At 63.0% G+C, this 22,115-nt stretch overlaps 2 protein-coding genes across 4 annotated transcripts in view; one reads left to right on the top strand and one right to left on the bottom strand.

Moving 5' to 3' along the window:
• The window catches only part of AGXT (alanine-glyoxylate aminotransferase), a 10,970-nt gene extending 1,202 nt beyond the window's left edge, over window positions 1–9,768 (top strand). Inside the window, exons 2-11 of the mRNA XM_011929569.1 lie at window positions 396–588; window positions 1,856–1,920; window positions 2,541–2,641; window positions 3,830–3,900; window positions 4,825–4,909; window positions 5,965–6,060; window positions 6,796–6,865; window positions 8,198–8,293; window positions 8,681–8,809; window positions 9,371–9,768. Coding sequence (XP_011784959.1) covers window positions 396–588; window positions 1,856–1,920; window positions 2,541–2,641; window positions 3,830–3,900; window positions 4,825–4,909; window positions 5,965–6,060; window positions 6,796–6,865; window positions 8,198–8,293; window positions 8,681–8,809; window positions 9,371–9,478 — 1,014 coding nt within the window. The 3' untranslated portion in view covers window positions 9,479–9,768. The remainder of the gene's footprint in view (window positions 1–395; window positions 589–1,855; window positions 1,921–2,540; window positions 2,642–3,829; window positions 3,901–4,824; window positions 4,910–5,964; window positions 6,061–6,795; window positions 6,866–8,197; window positions 8,294–8,680; window positions 8,810–9,370) is intronic.
• Window positions 9,769–11,539: 1,771 nt separating this feature from the next.
• On the bottom strand, window positions 11,540–21,673 carry LOC105502885 (chromosome unknown open reading frame, human C2orf54). 3 transcript variants are annotated; one of them, XM_011929565.1, is made up of 6 exons: window positions 21,593–21,673; window positions 20,259–20,842; window positions 16,356–16,581; window positions 14,825–14,978; window positions 13,146–13,502; window positions 11,540–12,039 (listed from the first exon to the last, which is right to left on the bottom strand). In XM_011929565.1, exons 1-6 carry the CDS (start codon window positions 21,613–21,615, stop codon window positions 11,947–11,949), a joined length of 1,437 nt encoding a protein of 478 aa, XP_011784955.1. In that variant the 5' UTR covers window positions 21,616–21,673; the 3' UTR covers window positions 11,540–11,946. The 3 variants fall into 3 exon arrangements, with proteins under 3 accessions (XP_011784955.1, XP_011784956.1, XP_011784957.1); XM_011929566.1 differs by lacking the exon at window positions 21,593–21,673 and having other exon boundaries at window positions 20,259–20,925; XM_011929567.1 differs by lacking the exons at window positions 20,259–20,842; window positions 21,593–21,673 and adding an exon at window positions 16,697–16,758 and having other exon boundaries at window positions 16,356–16,586.
• Between the last annotated feature and the right edge of the window lie 442 nt (window positions 21,674–22,115).

Below are 22,115 nucleotides of genomic sequence, written 5' to 3'. Positions count from 1 at the left end.
GGGAGCCTGGGTCTCACCCTCTACCCAGCCACACGCAGATCACAGACAGGGGGCACCATCTGTGGTCCACATTGTCCATTGGGGCAGCCCCTGGAAGCCGAGCCAGGGTGGGTCAGGGTGCTGGGCCCCAGGCCCTCAGTTCTTTCCTGGCCACTCCTTGGTATGAAGCTGGGAACTTCCAGAGCAGCGGACTCTGCACCCTGCACATGCCCACGGCCCTCCCCTCGCCTGGCCTCTCCACTCCCCCTGAACGCAGTGCCTTTGGCCTCCCGGAGGGTGGGCAGAAGAGTGCCAGGTGCTGGAGGAGCCTGGGGAGCCCTTCCAGCCTGGCTCCTGCCCCTCCTGCCTCAGAGGGCGGGGAGCCTGGGTCTCACCCTGTTCCCACACACACGCAGATCATGGACGAGATCAAGGAAGGCATCCAGTACGTGTTCCAGACCAGGAACCCGCTCACACTGGTCATCACTGGCTCCGGACACTGTGCCCTGGAGGCCGCCCTGGTCAATGTGCTGGAGCCTGGGGATTCCTTCCTGGTTGGGGTCAATGGCATTTGGGGGCAGCGAGCCATGGACGTCGGGGAGCGCATGGGTAAGGGAGAGAGCCAGGTGGGGACGGCCCTGGCTCCATCCTTCAAGGCCTCCCTGGTCTCCCTCTGTTTGAAGCTGGCGGCCCTGTCCCTGGGTGAGCGCTTACCCACCCTGTGGCCCTGCACGCACGTACCTCCTCTCAGCCTGCTGCCTCCTCCAGGTGGTGTCAGGGCACTCGTGGGGCCTGACTCTGATAGGGCTAGGAGCAGCACAGGTGCCCCGATCCCTCCAGTCTCCTCGAGCTGTTTCTGGAGCGCGTGGGGGATGGCACTGCAGGGAAGCCTCTGGTCCCAGCACACACTCCTGAGAGCCCCAGCCGCTGTCCAGGGCCCCAGGCACCAGCTCTGCTCTGTGACAGGGTGGGGTTTCAGAAGCTGAAGCCTCCCCTCAAATCTCAGCAGCCCCCCTTCTGGAACCTTGATGTGATCCACAAAATACGGAGGTATGGACAGAGTACTTGCCTCTGAAGTACATTTTCTGGGAGAGACAGGAGCAGGAGTGTGCCCTGGGTTTAGTGCTTGATTGTGGCATTGAGGGACATCGGCTTGGCCAGCTCCACAATGGCCACGCTGGTTAATACTCAACCAACTGCCACAGCCAAGAGGGTCCCGATCCCAAGTCCACAGACTTTTCAAGGGGACCCAGGGTCGGCGGAGGCCAGGACCCCGAGTGGACATCAGGGCACTCAGGCTCAGATGCCTGTGGTATATGGCCTCCCCTGTCCCCATTCTGTACCCTCAGCTGCAGGTTCTTCCCCTCCCACAACCCTGGCCACGAGCAGCACACAGGATAGGGGCAGAGAGAAGGAGGGGACGAGGGCCTGATTCCTGGAGTCCCCAGCTCCAACAGAGGGCAAGACTGCTGCCTCACTCACCCCTCATCCTTCACTCTGTCATCCACCACACCAGTGGTGTGCCAGCCCTGGGCCAGGTGCACTCCTTGTGCCAGCCCTGGGCCAGGTGCGGCCCCGACCCCCGGGAGCTCACTCTGCTTGGGGAGGCGCTGGCCAGTGTGGCCTGAGAAAGGGTGTTTGAGCTGAGCTCTGTCAAGAGCACCCCAGGAGCCTTGGCTCCAACAGTCGGGGGTCAAGATGGCCCTGGCTCTACACACAGAGAGGCTCTCACTGGGCAGAGTGCACCCTCCTCTTCAGGCAGCCAGGGTGGGATCCAGCCCTCACAGGCCCTCCTGCTCAGCAGGGCCACGGGTGCCCAACGCTGGCTTCTGCAGTGTGTGCGGGACACTCACAGCCCACTCTGTCCCGCACCCAGGAGCCCAAGTGCACCCAATGACCAAGGACCCTGGAGGCCACTACACACTGCAGGAGGTGGAGGAGGTAGGGAGACCCAGGGTGGGGTCAGGTCTGGAAGGAGGTTGGGGGGCATGCTGGCTCATGGGCTGCCTGGAAGTGGCCAGCCAGTGGGGTGGGATCAGAGCCGGGAGGCTGGGCCCATGGCTGGCCCTCAGCCCATCCTAGCATCTCCTGAGTGGCCACAGGGGAGGGTTCCATTACCTGGGAATGGTGGGAAGACTGGTAGGGAGGCTTCTGTCTGGCAGGGAAACTGAGTCAGGAGCCTGGTCCTGTGGGCAGGGCCAGAGGGGCTGGAGGCAGGAGGCAGGGTTGTGGTTAGGGCTGCAGAGCATGACCCTGACACTCAGGATACTCCACCCTGTGGGCTGAAGTCAGCCTCAACCTACCCGGAGTGTGGGGACTCCGTCCATCTAGCAACAGCCCTCACAGGCCGCGCAGCAGGCTGGGGCCACCCTTCCTCCATCTCTGCACAAAAGTCCTGTTCTCGGAAAAGCCCTTCTCCCAAATCAGAGACGCCCCAGCCTCCTCCTCGCATGCACACCCAGCCCCTGCTGCCTGGAGCTGCGCCACCCATGGGGGTTTGTGGGGGGGGTCCTGGCCCCTGCCCCTCTGAGCTTCGCCTGCAGCCATCCCTGCTTCCCCAGGGCCTGGCCCAGCACAAGCCGGTGCTGCTGTTCTTGACCCACGGGGAGTCGTCCACTGGCGTGCTGCAGCCCCTTGACGGCTTCGGGGAACTCTGCCACAGGTGAACCTGGCCCCAGGGCGGTGGGCCGGAGCACAGCTCAGAGCCAGGCTGTGGGGAGGGGTAGGTCCTTCTGGCGCTTCTGCCCCTGGTCCCCACCTCTGCCTCTGTCACATGGTGTGGGGTGCAAGCACCTCCCAGGTCCTCTTTGCTCTGGGCTGAGTCTAAAGACACCCCCAGGCCCTGGGGCAGGCTCAGGTGCTCCCTGGCCGAGCGCCCCCACGGTGCACACTGACCTCTGTCCGCATGACTGAAGAGGGCTTGGCGCAGACCTCCAGATCTTTCCAGGGCCTGTCCCCACTTCGCCCCAAGATTCCAAGGGCACTAAAGCTGCCTGATGCCCTCCACTTCCCTCCTCCAGCCTCCCTCACCCCCACATGGGGGTGCACAGGGCAGGGCCTTGAATGGAGTCAGATGGGATTCCTGAGAAATGGAGACAGAGCCCCTTGGGACCTAGCAGTTCTGTCGGCAGGTCTGAGCACAGGACAGAGGAGAGAAACTCCACGGCCAGGGAGGATCCTTCAGCAGGGCCCCCAGCCCGGACAGCTTGTTGCATGGACCGTGGCCATGAATAAAGCTCACAAACATCACCTGGCCGGCTTCAGCAACACCCAGGCCATCCCCACCTGCAGCCAGCACGAGATACTTTCTGTATCTTTTTTTTCTTTACAAGAAAATATGGAGGTGGAGGAGGGTGAGAGTTCGGAGGGTGAGAGTTCGCGGTGCTGCTGTTTGTGCTGTTCCGGGCCTCTGTCCCCTCCGGCCCTGGACTCTGGCCAGTGGCTGGGCTGAGCAGCTGTTGGCAGAGGAAGGCCCAGCCTGGTGCCACCCTGGTCCCTGGGGTCCACACAGGCCCTCATGCGCCTGCTGTCCCTGGGGAGCCACAGACTGCCCGGCTGACCCTCTTCAGCACCGCTGCAGGGCCCAGCTGGGTCCCACCAGGGCCGTGATGCTCCCTCACTCCCCCAGCTCCTTCTGCTCCAATGATGAGGGCTGGAAAAGGAAGAGCCACAGGTCCTGATGGATCCTGACAGGCAGGAGAAGGCAACTGGCCAACTCCTGGGGTATAGGTGCGAGGCACCCCCGCTTCCTTGCCAGCCTGAGGCTTAGAAACCCCATCCAGGCTGGGGCCCAAGCCCTCCAGCGGCCCCTGCCTCACCTGTGGCCCTCCGTTCCATCCCCCCTCTCTAGGTACAAGTGCCTGCTCCTGGTGGATTCGGTGGCATCCCTGGGTGGGACCCCTCTTTACATGGACCAGCAAGGTAAGGGTATGCTCTGAGGGCCCTACCCAGCCCAAGCAGCCAGGGGCTCCGCGTGCAGGAAGCCCTGCTGGAAGCGCACGTCTGGCAGCCGACACTGCGAGTTCGGCCTCATCTCCACCAGGCCCAGGGAAACATTCACTCCTTACCGGGGCAAGAGCAGCTCCATGAACTACCCGGCACCCCAGTGTTCCCACTGAGCTTTCAGATCCAGGCATGGCGACTGGCAGGAGAGACAGCTGGTGGGGCACATTTGAGAGGCCCCAGAGCTGTAGTAGTAGCAGTGGGAAGAGGAAGGGCCAGGGCTCCAGTCAATCAGGTGTAGGGGACCCCTCTGCCGAACCCCCAGAGGCTCAGTTTCACATCCGCCCTGCACCCCGCCAGGCTGCCCATAGCAGTGGGCACCACTGCACAGGGTCACCTTGCAGGGAACCTCAGCCAGGCCAGCCGAGGGGACCAAGGAGCCTCCTGTGCCCATCGTTTACGGGGGAGAGCCTGCACCCTGCACCCACTGCGGTGCCTGCCCGCCCACTCCATGGGAGCCTCTCTGTTTCTGCAGAGCCCCTCCTGATTTGGGAGATCTCAGGCAGGAAGGGAAGGATTTCTGGGCTGATCCTCAAACTACTACTGAAAGCAGGGACCTGGGGAGGGACCCAGAGACACGGTGCCAGGGGTGGCAGGGCAGTCCCTGGGGACCAGCATAGTGGAGGGAGAAGCTGCACTAAAAGGCTCAGGCCTGAGGTCATGGCTGCCATGCAGCAGTGCTGAGATTCGAACCCAGGACTCCCTTCCATGTCTCCCCTCCCATCATGTACGGATTCTTGGTAAGGTCGTAGCCCACCAGCCCATTAGCTAGGCAGGCACCCCGCTGGACTGGCCTGCCCTGTGGTGGGGCTCACCCATCCCAAGCAAACCACCCATCTACAGGCATCGACATCCTGTACTCGGGCTCCCAGAAGGTCCTGAACGCCCCTCCAGGCACCTCGTTCATCTCCTTCAGTGACAAGGCCAAGTGAGTGACCCACAGACCGTCACCTCTGTGCAGGGCTGGGCTTGCAGGGAGCTCAGGTGGCCCAAGGCAGGAGGGGCAGGAGCCAGGCTGGAAGGGCTCCCCAGGCTCCTCCAGCACCTGGCACTCTTCTGCCCACCCTCTGGGAGGCCAAAGGCACTGCGCTCACGGGGAGTGGGGAGGCCAGGCGAGGAGAGGGCCATGGGCATGTGCAGGGTGCAGAGTCCGCTGCTCTGGAAGTTCCCAGCTTCACACCAAGTAGTGGCCAGGAAAGAACTGAGGGCCTGGGGCCCAGCACCCTGACCCACCCTGGCTCAGCTTCCAGGGGCTGCCCCAACGGACAACGTGGACCACACATGGTGCCCCCTGCAGTCCCAATCTCACCTCCCGCTCCTGGTGTCCAGATTCCGAGCCAGGCCAGGCAGGGGTTGGGGAAGAGGGCCAGACCTCACAGGCGGTTCACATCCAGCTGCAGCCTGGCAACTGGAGGTGCCGTTCCCCAGAACAGAGAGGACTTTGGGGTGAAGTCAGGAATTCGGTGTTGGACATGGGAGGTCTGAGATGCCCGCTGGACCACAGGGGAGGGTGAAGGAGGCGGCTGGGTGTGAGTCAGGAGCCTGGGGAGAGACTGGGGCTGGCTCACCAACTTGGAGTTGTAGAAACGGACATATTTAAAGTTTCAAGCCTGGCCAGTGTGCCCTGGGGCCCGAAAGCAGTCACCTTTGGATTATGTGAGAAATGAAGGCTGACCCTGTAGGAAGGGCTGAGAGAGAGAAAGGGGCATACCGAATGGAGGCAGCTGGCCTCGGTGCCCCCCGCAGGGTCACACCCACATGGGCAGAGGTGCAGGCTGGGTCCAAGGCCCAGCGGGACTGGACAGCTGAGGGACCCAGGACCTGCCTGGTCCCACACTGGCCCCTGAGTACAAATGCAGCTGGGGCAGGCCCTCCTGGGGGCCCCACCCCGCCTCACTCCTGTGAAACAGGACAGCCAGCAAGACTGCTCCGGCCTTCAGCCCAAACTGAGGGGCCGGTGCTCAGGCTGCTTTTCCTCCCCAGAAAGAAGATGTACTCCCGCAAGACGAAGCCCTTCTCCTTCTACCTGGACATCAAGTGGCTGGCCAACTTCTGGGGTTGTGACGACCAGCCCAGGATGTGAGGCCCGGCAGGGACGGGAAGGTGTGGGGGGGCTGGGCATGGCTGGCTGGGGGGACGCTGACCTTTCACTACACTCAGGGATTCTCCGAGCCCCCCACTTTCATGCTGCAGGAACCCCAATTGGAGTCCCAGAATTCACCTGCATCAGGCAGTCAAATGCCCCACCCTGGGTTTCCCCATTCCTCGATTGGCCCGAGGCTCTGGGCAGGGGCATGGCCCCCACTGCCCCTTCCACAAACACTGTCCCCCCGCTCAGAGGTCCCAGCACATCCTCGGGCACTTTGGACCTGGCCCTGCCATATCTCCCCACACCTGGGCCTCAGTTTACCCCCTCTCAAAAGACAACCTTGACCATAAACCCAAGGCCCCTTATGTTACACACAGGGACAAGGCTCCAGGAAAGCTGCCCTAGCCCGGTGGGCACGGAGGGCCAGTGCTGGCTTCATGGGCACGCTGGGCCTGAGGGGCTCAGCAGGGTGGCGGTGGTGCGTGTCTCTGCTCCTGTACCACCCACTGCATCCTGGCCGGGCCCCACATGGAGCCATGCTGTCCCGGGCAGACAAAGCTGCCTTCCCGGTCCAAAGTTCTGAACCCGGACAAGACTCCTCTGTGGGGGATACTGGCCTGTGCTCAGAGAGCCTGTGCTGTTGGGGCTGGGGCAGACAGAGCTAATGCCCCATCTGCCCCCGAGCCTGCCCATGGTGCTGGACCAAGCCCCCTCGTATCTTCCAGGTACCATCACACGATCCCCGTCATCAGCCTGTACGGCCTGCGAGAGAGCCTGGCCCTCATTGCGGAACAGGTGCGTGGGCTGCACTCCACAGGAGGAGACAGGGCCGCTGGCTGGATGGTCGAGGGCACGGCCTGCAGAGAAGGAACCATTCCTGGTGCACAGAGAGAAGGGAGCCTGCCAGAGAGAGGCCCTCAGTGGGGATGGGGGAGAGAGGACGGGCGCCGGGAGTGCTGGCTGTGGGCAGGGCCAGGAGGACACATCCCCAGGAACAGATGCAGCAATGGGGCAAGTGTGGACGCTCCCAGCCGTTCCACTGCCGTGTGAAGCAGTAAGTGAGGCCCAGTGGGCGGCGGGCTGAGAGAAGGGGAGGCCGCCGAAGGGGCCAGAGACGTGCAGCCTGCAGATAGGGGGGCGTGGATGTAAAGTGAGGGACTGGAAGGTCCTGCAGGCTTGTCCTGTGTCCCACAGGGCCCATTGCCAGCCACCAGTCCGGAGTCCAGGAAGGGTCCCCAGGCTGCAGTCAGCTTCCCGTGAGGTTGCAAGGCCGTGCCTGCCATGTTAGTTCTCCTGGGTCCACTCGTAAAGCCACTGGCTAGGGCTGGGTTAGTGCCAGGGTACCCGCATAAGCTGGATGCCACCCGCACCCCTGGGGGAAGGCGAAGGGTCAGGCGCTCACACAGGGAGAGGCTCTAGCGTCGTAAAGGTGGGTGGGGGTTGTGAGTCGGGTGGAGAAGGGAGAGAACAGGACCAGGGCACAGTCAAGGGTGGAGGCGTGGGGACCTGGCAGAGTGAGGATTGCAGGGGCACGTGTTCAGGGAAGACAGGCCAGGGCCAGAGTAGAGAGCAGCTGCTGCCCTGGGGGACCCACCTGGGGTGGCCATGGGAGCTGGTGGCTGGAGAGCGGGAGGACCCGAGGTGATGACACTGAGAGGCCCAGGGCTGGGAAGACCACCCCTCACCTGTCCAGAGCTGAGACAGGAGCAGTTCTGGGGAGGACGCCAGGTCGGGGAGCCGGCCGTGAGAGGACAGGGGGCCTGGAAGCCGGCAGCCTGAGCCCTGGCCCTGATCCACCCCAGCCCTGTATAGCCCAACAGCCCTTCCCCTCCCTGCTCAACCCCCTCCCCCGTTCAAGGCGTTCTCCCCTCCTCTCCTCCGGGGCCACAGGCAGAGCCCCCACCCCGTCTCTCGCAGATCCCTCCTCTGTCTCTCCCAGACCTAGATGTTTCCTCCTGCCCTGGGGTAGTCCCAGGCCCTGCTCCTGGGCAAAGCCAAACGGGGAGCTCCAGGGGCTCCCCTGCACCAAGGCCCGCAGAGTCAGGTTTTTCCTCCTGCACCACCGAGGGCGGGGCTTCCTGCCTACCCCACCCATGCCCCTGCCCACCGGTGCCATCTCCCACTCAGGGCCTGGAGAACAGCTGGCGCCAGCACCGCGAGGCCACAGCGTATCTGCACAGGCGCCTGCAGGCGCTGGGGCTGCAGCTCTTCGTGAAGGACCCGGTAAGGAGGCCCCTGGCAGTGGGCAGCCTGCACCCATGGGGAAGGATGAGGGGCTCCTGCCCAGCTCCCTCAGGAGGGACACTGGCTCCTGAGAAGACGGGGCGGCTGCCAGGTGGTGTGGCCCTGGGTCCAGGGAGCAGTATCGACAGGAGCCATGAAGTCACAGCTCCCGGCCTCTGATGCCAGATCTCAGGACGGCCTGTGATCTCCCAGTAGGAAGTTGCCCATCCACTGCCTCCTGAAGGGTGGGGACCCTGCTCTCCCCCAGCCCTTTCTCCCCCGGCTCCTCTGTAGCCTGAAACCAGGGCAGATGGCCCCAGCCAAGAGCTGTCACGAAGGCCCGTGTAGGGCCTCTCACCCGCTCACTGAGCCAGGTCCCTCCTGCAGGTGCTCCGGCTGCCCACGGTCACTGCTGTAGCTGTGCCCGCTGGTTATGACTGGAGAGACATCGTCAGCTACGTCTTGGACCACTTCGACATTCAGATCATAGGCGGCCTCGGGCCCTCCGCGGGGAAGGTGAGAGGGAGTGCCTCGAGGGCCTTTGGCAGAAACCAAACCCACCACCCCTCCTTGAGCAGGACTGTGCACCAGGTCTGGGGGAGGCCAGGGTCATCCAAGAGCCCAGACCGAGGAGCGTCCGGAAGGGTCCGCTCTCCACGGGGTATCCAGTAAAGTGTGTCCTGTCTCCCCTGCTCCCACCCCAGCCTGCTGAGGTCACGGGTGCAGCCTTTATGATTCCACTCGGAACGCCCTTCCTTCCCTCTGAGCAGACCCTGGAACCAGTTGGGAAGCCCCACGCCTGGGTCCGGCTGTGTCTCTGAGCGGCAGTGGGGAGGGGCCTTCACTGCACCACCCTGCCCTCCCGTATGGCTGCGGGTGCAGAGGGAGGAGAGCCTGCCCTGGCCTGGGTGTTCGGGGGCCTCCTCTGCGACCTGTACGGGGCTCTTAGCTCCCCTCATGGACACTGAGTGGGTGGTCCTTGCTCAGGAGAGCCCATCCTGGCTCTGGCCAGCCGTTGGTCAGGGTCAGGTGGGTCCCAGGTGGGAGGCTGACATCAGCCTGGCCCGTGCCCCCCAGGTGCTGCGGATCGGCCTGCTGGGCCGCAATGCCACCTGCGAGAATGTGGACCGCGTGACGGAGGCCCTGAGGGCGGCCCTGCAGCACTGCCCCAAGAAGAAGCTGTGACCTGCCGGCTGGCACACACCCGGCCCATGCCCACCCCACGGGATCAGGAGGATCAGGAGCAAACAGACCCTGCAAGGTCCCCCAGGCCTGGGGACAGGCAAGCCACTGACCCAGCCCAGGAGGCAGAACCAGGCAGCCTCCCTGGCCCCAGGCAGCCCTTTTCCCTGCAGCAGCACCTCCTGGAAACAGTCCACTTGGGCGCAGGACCCAGTGCCTTCCAAATGAGTGGCAGTTCCCCAGCCGTGAGCCTCCCAGGAATGTTTAATAAAGGGCCTGGTCACCTCTCCTCACTGTGTGGGATGGTCTGTGAAACAGTCTGACAGGAGAGCATCTCTGCTCCTTGAGCTGCCTGATTGTGGACTTTAGGGGGACACTCCTCATCCTGGAGCCCACAGGGCAGATCCTCTCCTGGAGGAGGTGCTGTCACTACACTCTAGCCCCAGATGTCACACCCCCAAACGTCCTCACACATCACCTCCAGGTGAACCACACGGCCCACAGGGCTGGTTGGAGACCCCTCTCACGGACAAGGGCACCTGCGTGCTCGAGAGCACACAGCCAGGACCTGAGCCCATGACACGCGGAAGCCTCCAATGGAAGGTCTCCTATGCTCCCATCCAGCCAGTGCCCACCCCTGGATTGTCTGGCCTCTGTGGCCATAGATCAGCCTGGCATATTTGAATTTATTTATTTATTTATTTGTTTGTTTGTTTTGAGATGGAGTTTCACTCTTGTTGCCCAGGCTGGAGTGCAGTGGCACGATCTCAACTCACTACAACCTCCGCCTCCTGGATTCAAGCGATTCTCCTGCCTCAGCCTCTGGATTAGCTGGGACGACAGGCACACACCACCATGCCCAGCTAATTTTTGTATTATTTAGTACAGATGGGGTTTCACCATGTTGGCCAGGCTGGTCTCCATCGAACTCCTGACCTCAAGTGATTCCCCTGCCCTTCCGTTCCATTAGGAATCAGGTGGGAGCCACGATTCTGCCCTTCCACCAGCCCCCATTCTAACGGGGGAGGAGCAATGGCATTTTGTGTCCCCTTGGGTGTCGGCTCAGGCCCTGGATCTTGCAGCCTTCAAGGGGCCTGGGCATCTCCTGTTGTGAGTGTGTGCTTTCTCTGGCAGATGGCCAGAAGTCCCTTTCAAGGAGGCTCCAGGGAGCTGCTGCTGCATGAATTGCAGGTTCCCTCCAAGAGCCTAGGGTGTGAGCTGTGGCTCAGGCACTGAGGGGTAAATGCCCCTGAGAGGTCAGAGGTGGAGAACGGGAAATGTCCAACAGGCAGGACCCATGCAGGTCACCGGCTGCAGGCAGGCAGTGCTGGGCTGATGAGAGAACGTGAGGTGCGGGGGACACAGAATGGTAAGGACAGAGTGGAGGTGGCATCAGATGCCAGGAGAGGACACCTTACATCAGAGAGGGGGGATGTATTAGGAGGTTCTTGTACTACTGTAAACAACTACCTGAGACTGGGTAATGAATAAAGAGGTTTAACTGACTCACAGTCCCGCAGGCTGTGCGGGAGGCATGGCTGGGAGGTCCCAGGAAACTGACAGTCAAAGTGGAAGGTGAAGGAGGAGGAGGCACAACTGACACGGCCACATGGCCGGAGAAGGAGGAAGACCGCAAAAGGGGAGGGGGAGGAGCCACACACTCAAACAACCAGATCTCATGAGAACTCACTCACTATCACGAGAACAGCAAGGGAGAAATCCACCCCCATGATCCAGTCACCTCCCACCAGGCCCCTCCTCCAACACTGGGGATGACAATTCGACATGAGATGTGGGACACAGAGATCCAAACCATATCGGGGCCACTTCCACGGGACGGGAAGAAGCAGATGGGACTAGTCCTTGGCAGGGGGGCTCATGGTTGTGTGTGCACCCTCAGGTGCTTTTAGTTTGCTCTAAGAACGAGGTAGGAGTGGGGGATGGCTGGGGAAGGGGGGTCTTTCACAGAGAATGGAGAAGACTCAAAATTATCCGTCTGCACATGAGCCTCTTCTACTTCTAGGGGAAATACTTTCCACACAGATATACAAAAAGTGGAGAGTCCCCTTTCTGCTGTGTATACCCAGCACATTCATTTTTTCAAGACCAAATATACAGCATTTCTTCTCCAAGGAATGGCACACAGTGCAGGCAGGGCCAAGCCCTCAGCTCCAGGTCTCCTGCCGAGGCTATTTGCTTAACAACACCACGTGGCTGGGTCAACATGCACCACGTGGAGTTTGGCACCTGCATCCAGGCCCTGACCCCGGGAGGAGGTGCTCCAAGAGGGCTGCCGTGCCCCACCAGGCACTGAAAGACTCTGAGAGGCCACTCCTGGGGACAAAATCCCTCCACTGTCCCCCTCAATGAGAAGCCCATTCCTTCTTCCAGATGTCCCAGGAGCCTCCCATGGTGCACTGCAGAGTCTGTCAGGCAGCCAAGAACAGGTGGCCAAGACCAGGTGGCCCAGCTCAGCTCTCCTCGCCGCCCAGAGTCCTGGTCTTCTGGAAGATGCTCTGCATGGCAGAGATCCGGTCTTTATCCTGGATGTTGAGGACCTGGAACTACAGGCAGGGTTGCAGGGGAGAAGGGTTACGAGGACCCCTGGAGCCCACGATAAGCTCTCAGGGCACAGCTCGGAACAACTGGCTGTCCCTGGGCCATGCCGGGCCTTCCTGCCCTGGGTATCTGCCTGGATGGGCATCCCAGAGGCAGAGCGGCCCCGGCCTCTGCTCCTCCCTGAGCCCCTTCTCACACACGGCGCCCTGGCGTGGGCCTGCACAGAGGAGGCCCCACGGGGTGCTGCTTGAAGCCTGCCTCTGGCGACCACCCCACCCTCACCCCACCCTGCCCACACAGGTCTGCTGAGAGCAGAGCATGGCCCTTGCCCCCTAATCTGCAGGCTCTGGGGTAAAAATTCTTAAGTGCTGGGCATGAGGGGAGACCCCAGGAAGCCATCAGCATCTCAATAGGCAGAAGTTTGCTAAAATAGGATAGGAGATGCCCAGCAGAGGGCAGCTACCCTGTGGCCTCACTGTGACTAGGACAGGGGAGAGGGTGGCTGAGAAACCCCCATGGTGCCCTGGAAGGAGACCATGTTTGTTCCTGGGATGAGGGTGAGGGCCGGGCCCTGGGCGAGGAGCAGGGTGGACTCTGGGCAGGCTCGGCAGAGGTGGCAGAGCCTGGGGCACAGGGAGGGACAGTTGGTGGAGCCTCCAGGCACCCATGAGAAGTGGCCCAGGGGACACAGGGTCCCAAGGAGCATGGCTGTGGATTCTTGAGTCCAGGGAGAAAAAAAAATGGTCCCTGTGGGGCCCAGGTAAGGCCACAGCCCTTCACAAGGAATGGAACTCCAGGGTGGGCAGCTGGGGCTCTGAGCATTTACCAAGTGTGAGCTGGGGGGCAATTCTGGTGGGAAACGGAAGCAGGGTCAGACCCACTGCCCTGGTTCCAGAGAGCAGCCCCAGGCCCTGAGGGGACCCACCCATGGCCCGTGTGACCCCCAGACATCACATGTCCCCACAGACGCTCTCCATCCGAGCCCTGACCTGGCCTCAGCATTCCTGGGGCTGCTGACCCGGGAGAGAGTCGGCAGGGATCTGGGCCAGGGCTCCGCCCCCACCCTTCCGCGCCCCTGGGCCTGCCCAAGGCTCCCGCAGCCAGCACCCACCTTGTCCAGCAGGACGTCGAAGTAGGCAGTGGCCCAGTAAGTGGGGTCACTGGCCGGCAGCTGCAGGAGCGCCTTGAGCCCGGAGCCGATGCGCGGCGGGGGGTTACGGCCCAGGTGGGTGGCGTGGATACGCAGGGCCGCCTCGGGCTGGCTGGCAAAGCCCTCCACGCGCTGGTAGATGGCGCCGAGGTCCAGGCCGCTGCCCTGCAGCAGGTTGTGCTGAGGGTGGAGGAAGTGGGGCAGCTTCCGTGTGGCCAGGCAACAGAGCAGCACCACCAGCAGGCGGTACACGGCGCCCTGCAGTTCTGCCCAGTCCTCGGGCGCTGGGAAGAGCACAGAGGCCCACAGCAGCACCGTCTGCAGGACAGCAGGGTCATCCCTGGCCTCCTGGCCCACCTGGCCCACGCTGCACTCCCACCACCCTCACCCTGGCTGCCCCTCCCTGCTCCCACCTGCACCTCTCCCTACCCTGCGCCCTCCCCTCCACGTCCCAGTCAGATTCCTAGGCCCCTCCCACCCGCTGCCCCCAGCCTGCTGGCTCCCGAAGGCATGAACCCCCTCTCTCTCCTCCCCTGCCTGGCTCTGGCCCTGGCGCCCCACCCCAGCTCCTCCTTTCACCCCCCAGGACCTCCCCTGTGGGCCTCTGCAGCTCTCAGCATCCTCTGGGCCTTTCTCTCCTTCCCTCCGCCCCTTTGAGCTCCTACTCACCCGCTACAGCCCAACCCAACGGGCCCATAGCATTGTCACAGTCCTAGTCTGTGTGCTCACGACCCCTGGCCTGAACCACAGACCTGGGCTGCCTGCGGCAGCCCCAGAGACCCTTCCCTCCATCCTGCCCCAGGCCCGGTCCCACAGTGGCTTTTCAAACCCTCTTCTTCCACCGCCCCCTCACCCTGCAGTTGAATTTGGGGCTTCAGAACCACCACGCATCCAACCTCAAGGGGGGCTGGAAGCTCCAGGTCAGGTGGAGGCCTGAGAGGGCGTGGCCAGAGGTCACCTGGGGACTCCCAACACCAGAAGGAGCACCTCTCCCTCAACACTGAGCCAGGTGGAGGGGCCTCCCCATCTGTGGAGCGGCGCCCGGCCAGCTACGCACTCCAGGGAGCGGCCAGCCGAGCAGACACCCCCAGACAGCACAGCACCTGCTTCCTCGGGGTTGGGGTAGGTTGGAGTCCCTGGCCCCTGCCTGTTCCTTCTTCTTCTCAGCATTTGACATTACAAAGCCCCAGGACAGAGCTCTGCAGAATGGCACTGTGGCCCAGGAAGCAGAGACCGGGGTGTGCCTGGGCTCTCCGGGGAACCCCAGAGGGAGGTGTCCCAGCCGGTGACACTCCCAGACACTGGGAGGAGGCTCGCTGGGCGGGAACACTGGGCTCTGTAAGGCCCCACCCTGAGCTTCTACCCAACAGTGTCCCAGGGCCAGGAGGGCCGCCCAGGTCACGGCCCAGGGATGGCAAAGGCCAGCCTGCGGCACCACGGCACCTGCGGCCACGTTCCCATGACCCCCAGGAGCCACGGCCTCACCTCAGAACCTGGACAGGCCCTCAGAATCCCCCCAACTCCGACTCAGGGCTCATACCAGCTGCCCACCAGTCAGGGCTGGCAGGAGGGACTCGCCTGGGTGCACCTACCCCTGGGCCCTGCTGACAGACAACCCCCCTGAGTCCCGCCCTGGGTACCTTCAGGTGGCCAAAGGTCAGGCCGTCAGTCCGGCCGCCGTCTCGCCAGCTCTCGTGGTTGACCCGGTCGAGGATGGAGAGGCTGTCCAGGCGATGGCCCTGCAGGGAGCCCAGCTCCCCCAGCAGCCTGGTGAGCAGGTAGTCAGTGGAGGTCCTGGGGCCCAGACAGATGCACTGGGTCAGCCCTCGCCGCTATTGGCCCCCAGCATGGGGGGCTCCTGAGCCCCGGAGGTTCAGGCCCTGGCCGGGGTCATGCTGTGCTGCGTCTGCTGGTGGGACCCAGCCTGGACCCCAGGCTTCTCGGGAGCTGCAGTCATCGGCTGTGCAGTGTGCACGCCAGCTTTTCGTGGAGACTCCCTGGCCCTGAATACAGAGGGAGGTTGGAGCCACCAGGCCAACCCAGCCCTTTGTGTAGACAGGAAGGTGCCTCTCAGACCTGCCCAGGTTGGAGCCACCCAGCCCGGGGTGTGACAGCTCCACCCATGGCCCCTTCAGGAAGCCCAGAGCGGCAGCCTCCAGTAGCGGCCACACGATGGGCTCAGAATCTCTGCTCCACACCCCAGCCCCGCCCATGCCCATAGCTCGGAGCAGCTCACACCAGAGGACTTGCCGTGCACATGCTGGATGGGGTGAGGTGGTGGAGCTTTGGCATCGCACCATCATGGGCCCACCCTTCCCGGAGCCACAACAGAGGACAGTCATGCGCCCAGTGTCTCCCCCAAGTCTATGGGACGTGGAGCACCAAAAATGTCATTTTCCCATTTAATTGCAAAAATGACTCTGCCCAGCCAGCCCTTCCCCTTCCTTGGCAGGCAGACAGGTAGTTATTCCACGAGCCCAGACACCGCCCCTGCCTTGCACCAACAGGTCAGCGGGAATGCAGGGCAGGTGACTGGCGCTCCGCCGAACCTTTCTCTTTTGGGGAAAACCACAGGAGGGGCATGACCAGCTTTGCAAAGCCCCCCACTGACGCGCATGGATTCGACCATCCTTCCAGCAAGTGAGGGGGTGTGAGCCACCCCGAGGGGCTGTTGCAGCGGTGTCAGATCTGGATGGGGTGAGGCCCCTGGCCATTGGCTAGGGGTCTCCAGGGGAGCTCAGCCTCTGCCCAGTGCCCCTTCCCTTCCTCTCACAGACACCAATCTGGACGCACCCCCATTGTGTGGGGACCCTCTCAGCTTCTCTGGGAACCCTCCTGCCTGGACAGGTTGCCTGACCTCTCAGCTATTTTCCTGCCCCAAGCAAAAACTCGGTAGTAGACGGTCCCATCTGGGGCAGCCGTCCACAATTCCAGGTCTCTCATCACCCAGCGTCAGATGCCACCAGGCCCCTTTCCACTTGGGAGAAGACACATCTCCACCCTCCCTACAGCCAGAGACCCCAGTAATCTCAGTGGAACACACGTGCCCATGGGGGCAGAGGCAGATGGAGGACCCTGCAGATGCTCCTGGCTGGGGCCGGGGGAGCATGGGGGCAGTGGCCCCTTCCTGCCCACTCCCCAGGAACCTTGTGACCGGGAGGGTGCGCCTACCTCCAGAGCTGGGTGCTGGCCGGCACCAGGTCTACCCCTTGGCTGAGGATCCTTCTCAAGCTGCCCTCAGGGAACCCAGGCATCTGCTGGGCCCCCTCCAGGGCAGGCACCCCAAGCTTCCTTCTCACCACGGGCACCACGTGGAAGTTGATTGTTCTCCAGCCGCCGGACACCAGCAAGGACAGGTGGAGCTGCTCCTCCCTCAGGCTGGCCGCGTTCAGCGAACCTGCAAAGACCCAAGTCACACGCTCCTCCTCGACCCGCCTCAGCCGCCCAGGACACTCCACAGCCCTCCTCCTGCTGCCAACTTGGCTCCTGCCCCTCATCATCTCTCCCCTGCAGCCCTTTCTGCTGGCCCCCACCTGCAGGCTGCAGCTCCCCAACCCTGGACACCTGCGTGCATCCCTGGACCTCAGCCGAGTGAGGAGCTGGCCACTGGTGACCATCCTCGGCCCAACTGTCAGCTCAGCGACCTGCAGCATCAGTGATGACAGCAGCGTCTGACGTGAGGTTTTCCTTTGCCAGGCACTGCCCTCACCCCATACCTCAGGACCACGCCTGCTGTGCCTTCCCAGGCCTTCCTAAGCCTGCTCGCTCTGCCCCAGCCCTGGGACCAAAGTCCCAGCCCTCAGCTGGCCCCCTACCTTCTGACGATGGCCCTGGTGTCTCTGCTGCCTTCTCTGCGGGGAAGGAGGCAGCAGTAGTCCAGGCTGGGGCCACAGGGCTCCCATTCCAGAACTGGAGAGGGTGGAGCGAGGCTAGGCCTTTCCTCCCCAGAATTTGCCTCCTCCTCCCCATGCCCCCTACCCCTGCCCCTGGAAGCTTCCCTGAGAGCCCCCTGCCACTCAAATCAACTAAATGCACAGGAACCCCATGTTGGACCCAGCTAGGGGACCAGTCTACATGATGAGGGCAGCTGGGACAGGAGGGACAGGCCTAGGCCGGGACTCAGTTCCCATGGAGAGAAGAGGTGGCGGCGGCCGCCAGTCTTGGGGAGCCAGCGTGGCCACCCGTGTTTCTGGGCTGCCCAGGCCAGCAGGCTCACAGCGAGAGCTTAGCCGCTCTTCCTGACCAGGTCTGGGTCCTACGCTTCCCAGAGAGCCCCTGCCTGAGAGCCCCATGGCCTCTGTCACCCCACGGGGGGCACATTCTGGCCAAGAGGTTTCCCACTCCCTTCCCTACTCAGACCCCACCCGGGGCCCAGCCCAGTGCCCACTTCCCTAACATGGAGCCCAGAGCCCCGGAGGGCCCGTTCCAGGGTGTCATGGGGCTGGGGCTGGGGGCATTCTGGTGAATCCAGGGGCCCTCTGACCTCCACCTCAGTCACCCAACCCCCACAAAACAAAGTAATACCTGAGAATGAAGAGGGTGAGGTGTCACTCAGGGTGACTGCAGACACCGGCACGGCCCCCGCCCAACACTGACCCCAACACTGAGGCCGCCCCTCCCCTCCCCAGCACTGTCCAGCCGGGGTGCCCAGGTCACAGGGAGCTGGGTCCAGGCAGAATGCTGGCGTGTCCCCAAGGGAATCTTGGCATGTGCCTTGGGAAAGGTCCCCATCACGCGTGAGCATGGGGCCTGCCTTCCCCCCGTCCCACCGCCCCAGGGACCTCCCGGAGGAAGCCTGGTGCCAGCTGTGTGGGACCTCAGCACCCACAATCTCCCACGGGGCAGTTCTGGGGACACCTCTGGGACCCACCTGAGGGCAACCCTGGCTCTGCTGCCTGGGCAGCCCATCCCACAGGGGCCTCGGTTCCCATCAATGAAAGAGAAGGAGGGCCCCCCAAGTGCAGCATTTGAGGTGCCTGCCATTCAGAGCCGCCTCTAGTGGCCACATACCGCATCTGCCGTGGCCCACACACGCTCGCTGCCCGTGACCTGGCAGCTTGGAAGGCAGCCACAACGGCACCAGCCCAGCCACAGGCCACAGCCCTGGGCTGGTCTCACCGGTTCCCAGGGTGGGTGCAGCCTGACCCCTGTCACCCAGGCTGCCACTTCCCTTTTAAGGTAAGTGTCAGGAAACAATGCCTGGAATTTCCCTGCATGCCCAGCCCAGCGCAGTTTCAGGGGCCGTGGGCGTGGCCTGCAGTATCGGGTCGGCTTTCTCAGAGCACACTCTGGGGGTGTGAGGAGCCTGGCAGCTTAGACTTAATCCTAACGACTCAGGGCCTGGCACAGCCTCCTGCTCACCCCAATGGGTGGGCCTGTCTCACAGGTGGGGACAGGGCCAGGTGAGGTCGGCAAGAAGATAGAGATACCCGCCCCACAGCCTGCATGATTAGAGGCTCAGAAGATGCTGGGGCAGGAAGCCCGAGGGGCTGGGGGCAGGGTGAGGGCTGGCTGGGAGCACCAGAAGCTGACACCCCAGAGGTCAGGTCAGTCACTCATCCCAGGGCACCAGACAGGTCTGGGGAGGGCTTTCTGTTAGAATCCACCCTCCTGGCCTTCCAGCATGTAGACTGGAGGTCTGGCTGTGTGCGGCAGCGGCAGCACACCCTTGCCCAGGACTCACAGAAGGTGCCCCTGCCTCCAGGCAGTCCCCAGCGCTGGGCAGCCCCAAGCAGGTCACGGCCTCTCACGAAGGTGAGCTGACCCCACCCGCTGACCTCACGAAGGACATGAGGGTCAGATGAATACCAGGGAGGTGATTCGAGGCAACAAAGCCCTGTGAGGACTGTGGTGACTCACATGTGACAAATTCTGTTCCAGTCCCCAGTTCCCTTCCAGGACAACCTGATCCCCCGGAGGATGGCTGCACTACTCAGGGTCCCCATCATCCTGGTCCCTGCACAGGCCAAGTCCTGTTCTCCCAGCCACCCTCGCCGTCCAGGCAGCCCCTGCTGAAGGAGCCCTGGGCTCAGACTTGCCCTGGATCATATCAACAGGGCCCCAAAGGTTGGGCCAGTCACGGTGGCTCACACCTGTAATCCCAGCAGTTTGAGAGGCCCAGGTGGGAGGATCATCTGAGGTCAGAAGTTCAAGACCAGCCTGGCCAACATGGTGAAACCTCGTCTCTACTAAAAATACAAAAATTAGCTGGGCATGGTGGCCTATGCCTGTAATCCCAGCTACTCGGGAGGCTGAGGCAGGAGAATCGCTTGAAGCCGGGAGGCGGAGGTTGCAGTGAGCCAAGATTGTACCACGGCACACCAGCCTGGGCGAAAGAGTAAGACTCGGTCTCAAAAACAAATAAACAAACAAAAAGTCCCAGAGGAGAGACTGAGGCCAACCCCTGGTCCATGCGGAAGCCCAGCCTCAGAGCCCACTTGGGGTTCAAAACACCAACAGGCAACTCAGCCACAAGCTGATAAGACATGCGCACACACATGCACACGCATTCACACTCCTGCACTCATGTGCACGCAGGCAGGCACACACACACACCCCTCCCACCTGGTGCAACATGACCAGACACTGGGAGTGGACGTGGGACGGCCTCGAGGATCCTTGAGGTCACAGACTGTGACAGGCAGCAGAGCCACCGGCCCGCAGCCATGCGAAGGACCCTCCTGCAAATCCACCAGCAAAGCAGCTGCCCCGGACTCCAGCCACTGGACGAGCGGCAGCCATGGGAACCACCGCGCAAACACACACGACACGGAACGCATCATCTGTCGTCAGAGGCATTTGGAGCTGGAAGACCTAAGTGAGGTCCCCCGACTTCTGTGCCCCCAGATGCTGTTCACACTTGCACAGTGTCACACACGTGTACACACGCCTGTGCATGCAGTCACACACAGAGGACAGTCGCCACCCTGTGTGCACGTCCATGGCAATCACACACATGTGCACTCACACACTTGCACGCAGACACCCACACAGTGAGCAGGTACAGCCCTGTGAGCACCCACACAGCAGCCCCTCGGTACACACAGATACACGTGCAGTGGGCTGTGCCTGTACCTGGCCTGATGAGACTGTGGTGCTTGCAGTGTACGGTGGCTGCCACCAGCAGGTCCTTGAGGACACACAGGACCTTGCTGGGCACAATGTGTCCACGGCACTTGGCGTCACCCTCCGAGGAGGCAGTGAAGATATCGTCGGTGGTCCACTGCTCCAGGCCAGCCCCTTCCCTGGGCACACCCAGTCGGCATAATTCAGGGCCATCCTCCGGCTGGGTGGCCTCTGGCTCCTCAATCAGTAGAGCCTCAGCATCCACCCACAGGGGCACCTCCATGTCCAGCGGGTCCTCAGAGGAGCGCAGGGCGAACTGGAAGGCCTCCAGGCCGCGGGAGTAGTCCACGATGAAGCGAGGGTCCAGGGCATGCACGCGCTCCAGCACCGTGAGCAGCACGTTCTCTGCGCGCTGGAAGTCCTGGGCACGCGGCGCCTCTCGGGACCGGATGGCCTGCAGGTAGTGGTGCCACAGGGGCACCTGCACGGCCATGGCTGAGGTGGGGACAGCAGGGGCAGGCATCCCTTCAACGGTGGCAGGTGAGGGCCAGTGGCCCCTGAGGACGGCTCCGCAGGCCGGCTGTGCAGATGGGCTGGGAGGAGGCACCTGCCCAGGTAAGCAGCAGGTCTGCAGGTGGGGCCTCAGCTCCCGCAGAGCAGAATTCCAGAGTGACGGCACAGTGCGGCAGGTTAAATAGCTGAACTATTTAAGGCCTTTGAAGTGGGGGTGAGTCAGTCCCCAGCAATTGGGAATGTCACAGGGGCCGTGCAGGGCAGGCGGAGGCTGGGCTTGGTTACCCTCCTCCCTCCCATCAGAAGAGCTCTCGCATCTTAGGCCCAGGCCCCTGTCCCAGCCAGGCGTGGGGTCCCTGGAGAAATCCTGCCGCTGGACTGCGCTGTCCCTGGGAGGGGAGCCTGTGTGTATTCCTGATGGGCCTCCTTCCACCCTCCTCCCCACAGCCCAGGGGCCAGGTCTCTGGATCAGGCCCCCCTGCCCCAGCCTCCCTGCCAGGTTGGAGGGAACACAATGCACCCCATGGCTCAGTGAGAAAAGGGAGGCAGGGCGGTGGCTGCCCAGACCCCGCTGTGGGGGAGCCCCGGACTCTCTAAGGCTGCCTGGAAGGCGGGGAACCTGGAGGCTGCGTCTCTGCAATGTTCCCCTCAGACACCTGTGCCCGGCTTAAAGGAAGACGCCTCAAACGTGCACAGGCCACAGTCCTGGCATGGCTCCTGCCTCTGCCCCAGCTGTGCGTCCAGCCATCTGGGCCCCGGACCCCTGGGCTACCAGTCCCCACCCCACCCCACCCTGCCCGGCCTCCAACCTGAGAGGAGCTGGCACCCACCTAGCCTGGGAACTGGAGCTCATCTGGTTGTGGAGAGAAGCAGTCTCCGCGGCTCCACCTCACCCAGGTGGAGAACTTCGCCCCACCACCCCCTCCGGCACCTGCGCCAGGCACCCTGCCTGCCCCGCCCCCTCCCTGCGCAGGTCCCAACCAGCAGGGAGCCGCCCCACCGACCCTTGGCCCTGCCAGCTGGCCGGGTGCGCTGGGTGCTCAGCCGCAGGGGTGTCTGCAAACAGCGAACATGGAGACGGCCCCACTCGGCGTCGTGGAGATGTCGCCCCTGCGGCCACCGCACGTGGGCCTCTCACCCCCCAGGCAGCTGCACCTGAGTCAGAGCTGTGGTCAGAACCAGGACCCCGGGGGGGTGGGGCAGGGGCAACAGCCACTCACTTCCTGGTGCTTGAAAGCCCCTGTGAGGGGCTGCAGCCCAGTGAGTGGGTCTCTGCTTCCATGCCTCCCAGGACAGGGAGCTCACCCCCTCACAGGGTAGCCCACGGTCAAGAGACAGATATCCCCCCTCCAC

This window comes from Colobus angolensis, unplaced genomic scaffold (genome assembly GCF_000951035.1).
Source record: "Colobus angolensis palliatus isolate OR3802 unplaced genomic scaffold, Cang.pa_1.0 Scaffold82, whole genome shotgun sequence".
Lineage (NCBI taxonomy): Eukaryota > Metazoa > Chordata > Mammalia > Primates > Cercopithecidae > Colobus > Colobus angolensis.
Note: the sequence above shows the minus strand (reverse complement) of the source record. Positions and strands in the feature narration are given on the sequence as shown.